The 10,419-nt window shown below is 40.6% G+C and overlaps 1 protein-coding gene across 1 annotated transcript in view; it reads right to left on the bottom strand.

The window, feature by feature from the left end:
- Positions 1-5,164, bottom strand: part of IL17RD (interleukin 17 receptor D) — a 43,301-nt gene extending 38,137 nt beyond the window's left edge. The window contains exon 1 of the mRNA XM_039695550.1: positions 4,974-5,164. Coding sequence (XP_039551484.1) covers positions 4,974-5,099 — 126 coding nt within the window. The 5' untranslated portion in view covers positions 5,100-5,164. The remainder of the gene's footprint in view (positions 1-4,973) is intronic.
- Between the last annotated feature and the right edge of the window lie 5,255 nt (positions 5,165-10,419).

The raw sequence follows: 10,419 nt of genomic DNA on the forward strand, positions 1-10,419 counted from the left end.
TGTTTGCTTCTAAAAACACATGGTAAATTTATGGGTAAAATTCAGCCTTTGAGCATAATTAAGCAGGCAAGCTCACATCAAAGCTTTGTTTCATCATCTTTAGAGTGATCTGCTGGACAGCCGGTCCTTATTAAACACCCTTTAAATGTTGCAGTTTTAAGTAAGTAACATCCATGTTATATTAACATTACCAAGTAATTAACTAAAGAAAAGCTAGTATCATCTAATCATGACAGCTTAACATCCTTTCTCCCGTGGACTATAAAGTATTAATGTGTTAAAGCAGAACTTGCTCTTAAATAAATGTCTCAAGAGTTTAAATTAACAATCTGCTCCAGCAGTTTCTATACTTGTACTTACTGAAAAGCAGATTTGGAGGGGGGAGTGGAGTTCAGCATCCAAAGTAAGGGACACATTCTAGAGAGGAAATCAATCAAATCTCTAACAGTCCCAAGTGACTTCAACTGCAGAAACCCTGATAAGTCAACAGCTGATGAATTATCATCATATTCAGATTGCCCAGTTTTATGCAAACACATAAGGAAATACACAATTGTGTTGGAAATACACAATTTCATTGTTAATACAGAGAGTTAGTTTCAATTACATAAACATATGTTTCCATACTTTTTCCTCTAGGTCATGCATTTGAATGCTCATTCTGAAAACACAGCATTGAACTTAGAGCCTCACAGTTCCTGAGAAGTCATCTGTGACTTTAAACATGAACATATTTATGCTACTTTGTGCATTTTTAAAATCATTTAAATAGGCAGATTGTCATCAACACTTTTTGACACTAGAGTAGGAATGAGGTCTCAATTCTCTGCTACATTATTCAATAAATGAAATGCAAAAGAAAACCCCAAAACAAACCCTGGAGGGACCCTGAAGGCAAACTGATTTAAACAAAAGTGATACAGATGCCTACCTGCATGACTGACCATGCCTGCAAAGCCTTGCACTCAACATGTTGCATTGTATCTAATCACAGAACACGGGAAGCTTTAAGTGACACATTTCATCAATTCTGAAATGCTATCACATTGTTCTGGATGCCAGGGAGAGAAATCTATTGATTCTATAAATTCCCAAAAAATGGCAGACAGGGAACTGCTGGCATCTGGTGTGCAGAGCTTTAAAGCAGCTCTGGAACTGTCCACAGATTAAAGAACAGCCTGATGGCAAACATTAACACCTTCCACCATGCTCCATCTTAGGTCTGCCTTCTGCCTAATACCTTTTAAAAATTTTTAATACTCTGCAAGAGTATTTAAATCTGGGTTTTTTAACTGTTGGAAAATAACATGAAATAGAAGGGAGAAATTTAAACTTCGGTAATTTCTTACCATTTTACAGGGTGTTTTTCCTCCAAAATAAATTTCCCAAAACATGTCCTCAGATGGGAAAAGTATTTCTGTATGACCTAGCTCTGCTTGGTAGAGTCCTAACTGTGGAGAAGTAGAAGTCTACTTTGGTATGCTTGAGGAGATAAATGTAGGGACACAGCAGCATGAGCCTAAAGAATAATGAGGCAGGCAGAGCTCCCAAGAGTGGAACAGTAGGAAATCTTCAGTGTCTCTGCTCTGAAGTGAAAAGGAAATAGAAAGTTCCTTACATAAAGAGCATAGGAGGGGACACAGGGAGTTTCAGGGAGAATGCACAGGAACAGAGCCCTCCAGTCTGAGCAGCTTTGCTTAGCAGAGCAAAGGAAGGTACAACTCTCTGCTAACAAGGAGGGGAGGGCTGGTAAAACGCTGGGTTATTTATTCTTCCTCATCATACAGTCACATTAAATTTAAATTTTATACTGAACATAATTTAATGCCAGGATTTTCAGAAGAATTAAACATATGCAAAAAATTACTCACGTGTGTAGTCCCATTAGAATCTACAAAACAACTTGAGAGTAAAGTTGCTCACGTGTTTAACACCAAATAAATGAATCTGAATATATTCAAATCATCCTCAGATCACACATCTGTCTTCTCTGTGCACCTCGTGGTTTGTTTATAGCATGAGAAAAATTCAGGGTCTACTTTTCCAGAATAGCTCCCCATGTGGACACACTCTAGATTAAAACAGGCCCTTCTCTGAACTACTTTTATTCTGGATAAAGGTATGCACATGAGATCCTAGGATCATCTATATGGAAAACTACTTTGCAATACTATTCTACTTTAAACGTCTACCATAATGTGAAATAATATTATGTGTTGGAATACATCAAAATTCCTACTAAACATCAGTGAAAGGAATCCTACACCAAGCAAAGTGAATCCAAATTCTACAGTCCTGCACCCACTGAAATCTGATAATTCTTAGCCACAGTAATGTTAATTTACTTGTCCTGATATTAATTGCTTTCCTGCTACACACATATAGAGTTTGTAAGACAAATGCCAGTGTATTACCAGAGAAGATGTATAATACAGGTTATAAATATATTTTGTGATGGAAGATGTAAAACAAACAAAAAATCACATCTAGAATGTGATTTATTTTTAGTTTTGAAAACATTAGATATTAATAGTTTCAGGAGCTATAAACAAAGCCAACAAATACTTCCTCATCAAGTCCTTTTAATCATAGTCCAGAAATATGCTCTCATTAAGTCAGTTTTTTACTGCTACAAAATATTGAGGATACTTAAAACTGTGTTTTGTACAGTGAAAGAAACTTATGCATTACTTGTGCATGTATGTAAATTAACTGTGTTTATATGGAGAAAAATGGATCACAGATTCTCAAAAATCTGTGATGAAAAAAAGATTTACCATAGGAAATTGCAACCCACATTTACAATTTTAGCAGAAGAAAATACCCAATGTGCGTATATCTAAATACACATACAAACCCAGCCAGCTACATTTTATTTCTCCTTGAACAACCATTAAAAGTTAAATTATATACTTTTAGATTATTTATGCCCTTAAGAATTACCTCAATTCAACCACTTCATTTAATGCAAACTAGACGTTTTTACTTTCTCTATATAAAATGTTAAGATTTATTCATGCCCTTAACATACATTAATTAGACACTACTTATAAATAACCTGCAATAGGAATAACTATTTGAATAGGATACAATTACTTAGGGCTTGTGTCTTTTCAATCAGTCAGTGTCCCTGCAGTGTTTAGAGTGGCAGAGGGGAAGTGGCCTGTGGTTAAACAGAGGAAATACCAAGGAATTTTAATAGAGCAAATAGTCTCTTTACTTCCTACAGGGTACTACTTCAAAGGCAGCCCTGCTCCGGAGCAGACAATGTGTTAGAGGGGCCATCAGTCATTTAATAGCATGTCAAGTCTACTCAAAACTTACATGCAGCCCAAGATAAATACCACACAACTGAGACAATGGGTACCATCCTGCAGTCATTACTCTAATAAATGCTGCCCTGCCTGCAGTACGGAGGCAATCATGTGCAAGGGTGGTGTTGCAAAACCAGACCACAAAATTATAACTACACAATCAGACAAGGTATCTAATAAATTGGCTAGGGAAGTCTGAACTTGAAGCTGAAAATACAATAAAACCAGAAACTAGTACAAATATTTTGAAAGCTAAAATGGTACATTAGATGTGAGCAATAAAGACAAGGGGTGGGGGGGAGTTTATGCTAAGTGGAAAGAATCTAAGTTTTGCTGATTTAAAAGTCTGTCAAAATCATTGTAGCAAAATAATTACATTGTGATAGATTCCTGTTTGACACACACAATGACATTATGCAAGCAAAAAAAAAAAATCCAGAACAAACTGCATCTGCATATATCTATAAACGTCAATATACATTAATTCAAATGTATTGCAAGTTAAGTACTATGATTTGTAATAGTGATAATTTACTTAATAGAAGATGCAAAACTTGACACAAATATACAGTGACACAAATATACTCGACACAAATATATGAGGCTGTTGAGTACCCTGCCCATGTCTGGTGAAACAATAGGCATAATGAGCCAAAACATTTTATTGCTAATTCTGCTAAAAAGACCAAACAGGGGAGTCTAAACCTGAAACTGTTCCATCAAACACAAAGGTTTAGATCTTAAGCTTTATCAGGGTTTGAAGTTTGTTTTTTCACACTCTCCTTTTACATATTTCCTGATGCTTTCGCCTTTCTAAACTATGCCCTACAAACTTCTGAACTCTGTGTTGCAGCAACGTTCTCAAAGGATCTGATTTGAAACCAAGAAAATCCTTAGTGACAGTCTAACAAAAAGGAAAAGCAATGAAAGTCAGTTGTGTTCCCTCCAGTGTTCCCGGATCACCACGCTCCAACTAAACCTGCAACCAGCCATCAGGAGGAAGGAAAGGAACGAACCAAAACACACAACTCAGAAGTGATTAAAAGTATATGTAAAAAATTTTAAAAAGAAAAATAATTAATAAGAAAATAAATCGAGAAAAGTCTGACAGCAAAACACGCCAGAAACGGGAACAAAAGGCAAAGACCAGTAACAAAACGTTTATCACCTTCCTCCCCTCTCCCCCCTCCCGTAAATTTCCTACATCCTCTGTATAATGATCAGGCCCGGAGCTAAGACCCCAAGCCGGCCTCGAATCATTAAAATAACAAAGCCCCAGCGATCGCTTTTATCCAGGTCGGCTCGGGGAAGTGCCGAGCGCTGGTGGTAAAGGACCTGTTGAGTGACTTCTTCACACTCGCCGGCTACGAGCTGCCTCTCCTCTCGCCGAGAAACCCATAAATATCCCGAGCCGGGAAATGCCACCCTCTCTCCCGGCCGCAATTAACTTCCAGATGCAGAGCCCCGGGGCAGCGTTATTTGTTGCAGAAGTGTCCCCAGGGCAGCCGCTCCCTCTCTGCCTCCCTCCCTCCTTCCCGCACGGCCGGAGCGGCTGCAGAGCCCCGCGGAACCCCGCGGAACCCCGCGGAACCCCGCGCCGTGCCCGCCGCGCTGCCCGTGAGGGGAGCCGGCAGCTCCGCTCCGCTCCGCTCCACTCACCCTCCCCGCGCACGCATCGGCCGCCGGGCCCCTCCTGCCGCCGGCCGCTCCTGCAGCGAGCCGGGCACCGCCGAGGTAGGCGGCGAGGGCGAGGAGGAAGGAGCCGAGCTGCAGCCCCGGTGCCATGGTCCGCAGCGAGCCCGGCGGGGCGGGGGCGGCGCTGCTGCCGCCGGTGTGTCGGTGTGTCGGTGTGTCCGGCTGTCTGACTCCGCGTCTGGCGCTGCGGCGGTGTGTGCATGCGCGCCCGGCCCGGGGGCGGGGGGTGCGCCCGAGCCCCGGCCCCGCCGCCCCCGCGCCGCACGGTCCTTGCGAGCGGCAACAATGGGAGGGAGCAGGATCCCTTCCCTTCCCTTCCCTTCCCTTCCCTTCCCGGGGAGCCCCCCCGGGACACCGGCGGGCTGCTGCTGCCTTGCAGCCAGTAGCGGGCCGGATTCCCAACTTTGTTCCGTGCTGCGGTACCACATTCCTGAGCCACCCGCTACATTGCAAGGAACACAGGTACCAAGGAAGATCAGACATAGATCATTATTTCATCCATTGCAGAATCAATTAGGTTGGAAAACACCTCTGAGATCATCAAGTGCCATGTCCAATCTTTCCTTAAAACTTTCAAGGGACAGTGACTCTTCCATCTCCCAGGGCAGTCCTTTCCGCAGTCACCGTTACTGGGAAGAAATTCCTCCCAATGTCCAACCTCACCTCCCCTGGCACAGTTTAAGGCTGTGTCCTTCTTGTCCTGTTACTGCCTGGGAGAAGAGACCCCACAGGCTACAACCTCCTTTCAGGTACCTGTAGAGGGTGATAAGGTCACCTTTAAGCCTCTTCCAGGCTAAACACCAGCTCCCACAGCTACTCTTTAATTCCTCTTTAATTAAGGAAGACAAGCTGGAAGAATATACTGTCATAAAATTTTCAATTGCTGAAAATGCAAAGGAAGTCATACCTGGCAATACATATTTCAGTTGGGTTAATGAAATTGGGGTACCAGGAAATGAATTAACCCAAATGAAACCATTTATTGGGGTTACTTCTGGTATTACATGCTTTGATGAAAACACTTTTCTTTAAAATAAAATAAATCACATTTCTGATAAATATCAAATGCAAGGTGGTCTAATACATCAGTAAATTACATCAATTTCCTCCCCTTTGCCTCAAAGTCGTATAAGAGACAGAGCAGCCCAAGGCTCCTCCAAGGCACAGGATGATTCAGCTTGGAAGAGACCTCAGGGGTCACTAAGCCTAACCCTAACTTCAGTTTTAGATGAGACAGCCCAGGGCCTTGTCACACATCACTTTTACATATCACTTAACTCCAGTTATTTTGAAAACCTTGATTTTAGTGCATTCTGTTTGCTATGATTGAGCTTGGACAAAACCATCATCCTAATGGAATAGACAAACCCATCAGTATTTTATAAAAGACATTGCAGTTTGGATTAAAATAGTATGTAAAACCACCACTAAGGCAATCAGTTGAAAGGAAACGTGACCAGCTGGTAGTTTTTAACTACTATTGCTTTTACACCTATCATAGGTTTTCCATCCTTTGGTAGTGAAAATAATAGGATAAATCTTTGTTAAATTGTTTAAGTTGAGGGATCACAGCCCTGCACTCAGAGTTACCTTTGAAAACAGGTTTGTGACTTTAGGATAGCTATTGCTTTCCATTGTGACATGAACAGAAATTACTTTTTTTATATTAAACATTTTTTTAGCAAAAATTGGAGATTAGGCCATAGTTCTTTGCTGCTCTAGGATCAAAAGGTTCTTACTTTTGATCTCCAGTGCCCCTGCAGGCTGGAATTCTGAAAAAGAATATTAAGTCTCTAGGTGGAATTCCACTGTTTTTGATGGTCAGGTACATCCAGGTCAGAATGGAAGTTTAGCACCTTTTCTCACTGTACACCACACACTTCTGTCTGGGTATTCCTGCTTTACTTTCTCCTTGCATTACTCAGAAGTGATCTAACAAGCTTCAAAACTATATGACCATTTTTATTTTTAATCAAGTCGGGCTGCATAAAACCTGTATATAACTCGTCCTTTTATGTTTGAATGAATTACAAAGGACATAAAATACCACAGCATCATGGCTAAAGAAAGGAAGGCATATGTACAGTTCATTTACAGGTCAGTAAATAACCACCCATGACAAGCAAGGATTCCTGCTGAACATAATGCCATAGGTCTGCAATTAAATCTTCTAAACCATGGGGAAAACTGTTTGGCTGTTTCTGTCAACTGAGATCTAGACTGCTGGAGAAGCTGTAATTTTTAAGTGAAGACAAAATTAGCATTATCTGAGCTACTGATGCATTAGCCTATGATGTTTTTAACAAGGACACACAACAATTAGTGCCACTGCCTTGCTAACAGAACAACTGAAGAACTCACAGCTGCCACTGGTTACACTGGCAGTAACCAAAAATAATTGGTCATATTTACTGACAGCTCAAACCTAGCAGCACAAAGCAAAGATGCCATTGACAAAACCAGCATTGAGACTTCCTTCCCAACAGTTCAGCCTAAGCTAATAACAAAATGACACATCTGAAAAACAATTCCTCCATGCTGCCACCATGTCCAACCCATCTTGTGAGTACACTGGCTGTATACAGAAGTATGGCATTGCTTTGGATCCATTTATAATAATTTCCACTGAATTCTTTGGTGGAAAAACAGTAGTGCAGAGACAGGAATCAAATGGCTGCAGTTAATGTTTCTAACTGCAGTCTCCAAACTGCTGCAAGCTCATGGAAGGGCAAAAGTGGCTGTGGGGACTCTGCTTGTCTGTAGGTTCTTTTGTCCTTTTTACAACAGTCTCTTGTTTCTGAGTAGTATAGAATGCATAATATCCAAAAGTCATGGATATCAATATCCTGCATTCTACAGCTGCTTTTGGTTGCCACTCTCCCGTCTTGCTTAAAGCTAAAAATCTGGGGTTTTTTTACCTTCTCCTTTCCGACCAGCTGTTCCCAGATGGAGGAGACAGTGAGAACTCAGCAATTCCTATAAAAACATGAAAACTCATGGACCAAAAATTTTCAGTAATATGGTTAAAAATTCCCTACAGAATCTTTCTATTGCTCAGAGAAAATTCATTTTTGGACTTATGCTCCATCCATAGTTCATATTTCTAGAAATTAATGCTCTCCCAAGAGAGACTGACCTTAACTGCAAAAGAAATCATTCAAACACCTCCCTTTGAGGCAAAAAGCATGCATCATTCTTGCAGAATATTCATCTAAGTCAGACAATATTACTATTGCAATATCACAGTGTTGCAATTAGTCAATAACTCCTGTTACAGACAGACACTGCCCACTGTCAGGAAAGGAGCACCAGATGCAGTGAACCAAGCAGACAATGTGCTAAAACAGAAATCCCTCAATGTGAGGGTCTTCTGGAACTTCATCCAGCAGTTCCCTGAAGATAGAAAGTCAGATGTTTTGAAAGTACACATTTACATGAAATTGTCCCACTTCCATGGGGATGGTTTATCTATGGGATGAGCATGGAGCATAAAATAGAGGAAGAACCATCCTCCAGGATCAAAGCTTAAGAACAAAACTAACAAGTGTGAAATGGATGTGGACACTTCTAGCAAGGGCATGAAAATTTCCACCTGTGTCAGGGGTCACAAAAATTCTGTTTCCATGGAATTGTCTATATTATAGCATGCCATAGTTTCAAATGATCTGGCCAGGCTCAAGTGAAAGGTTATCAACTGATAGGAAAACAATGTTAAGCCATAAAATTGAACTGAAATTTGAATCAAATCTATCAGTTGTTTGAATACCAATCTTGTTCAAGGCAACTGTTAAATCATTGTGCCTTGAGAAATGTGACAAGAATTCATGAAACACAGAGTTCTCAAAGAAAAATCTGTATTACCAGTCTGATTTTATAGATGGGGAAACTAAAGCACCAAGTCATAAAGATGCCTGCTTTTATGTCTTGCACACATGCTCTGGGCTAAACCAATAATTAGATTTGGAGTCAGGAAAGACCCTGTGCCTCAGTAAGACAGGAAAAGACCCCTGTGTGTAGCATTCTTTGGTTTTAATTTGCTGCTTTCTGTAGAGACATACTCCACTTGCTAAGGTCACCCAGGCAGCACCAGAGGGTGAGAGCCTCCAGAACAACTCCACTCCAGTGGCTGCTTCTCTCTCAGGAGTGGCAAAGAGCACCCAGCAGGCTGTCCTGGCAGCAGCTGCCTCCCACCCTGGCCACACATTTATTGACACTTCTGGAGTAGCTGCTGCTGTGTCCAGATGGGAAAATGGAATTGGATGCATGAATTCTACTTTGACACTGCCAGCCATTTCTATATCCAGCTGCTTTGCAACAGGTCCTGAAACTGAGCATCCAGTCCTCCCTGCTGCCTAAGCCAGACCTTCCAGAATCCCACAGACTGTACCAGCAGGGATGTTTCACTCCTGCTCACCTTTTTTGTCACAGTGTCATGTTTGAGATTTTTCTCAAAAATCTCCAGTCTGTCTGCAGATATTTAGGGATGTTTTGAGGCTTATAGAGTTCAGAGAGAAGGGAGTGAATGGTCTTGTGACCTTTCTGGATGACTTAATCTCTTCTACAGGAAATTACACTTAATGACCAGAGAAGTTTAAGTCCTATATTCCTAGAGGCTCAAGTCAGCATCAGATGTAGGAGTATGTTATGGTGAAAAGGAAATGACTGAACTAAACCAAACAGCTATTATATGAAAATTACTTCTGATCACCATCAAATGAACAATTTGTCAGTGATCCATGGATGCAAATCTTCATATAACATTACCCCTCTCCAGACCTCACAGTTCCTGGTATTGTATAGATGCCTCCTTCTTCTACTGTCAGAAAACGTTTGTAGTCAAATGTCTACTTTCAGTATTTCTGTTTAGTTTTGTATCTGTTTATACACATGAATATAATAAAGTTCTCTAAGATTATTCAACTTAGTGATGTGCTTAGTGGAGCACACTGCTCCCTGCTCCAAAAGCACACCAAAGTGACTCACCCTGTGGCCACATGTTGTTTCTGAGGGAGCAAGGCAGGACTGCATCTTTCAGCAGCAGTCTTCTGTTACACAGGATTAGGGGTAATATGAAACTGCACTTTTAAAGAAGAGTAGATTTATGATGCAAAGAAAATTAAAAATTGAATGGATGAGTCATTTCTCAAGAAAAATTCTGTTGAACTGAAATTATTCTGAACCAACAACTGTATTCCCAAAGTTATCTATGTTTTATTCTTTAACAACAAGTGAATAATTTGTAAGGTTCAATTTTAAAATAATGTATTTCTGTAATATAGAAATCTTATCTCAAACAGCTATTAAAAATGCAAACAAGATCCTCACAATGCAGTTTGAATAAATGCCAGAAATTATAATGAAGTGATGTCTTTACAAAAGTTTCCAGTTTTAATTCTACTCTCAACCCTTT

Source organism: Passer montanus, unplaced genomic scaffold (assembly GCF_014805655.1).
Source record: "Passer montanus isolate IOZ18808 unplaced genomic scaffold, ASM1480565v1 scaffold9, whole genome shotgun sequence".
In the NCBI taxonomy this organism is placed as follows: Eukaryota; Metazoa; Chordata; class Aves; order Passeriformes; family Passeridae; genus Passer; species Passer montanus.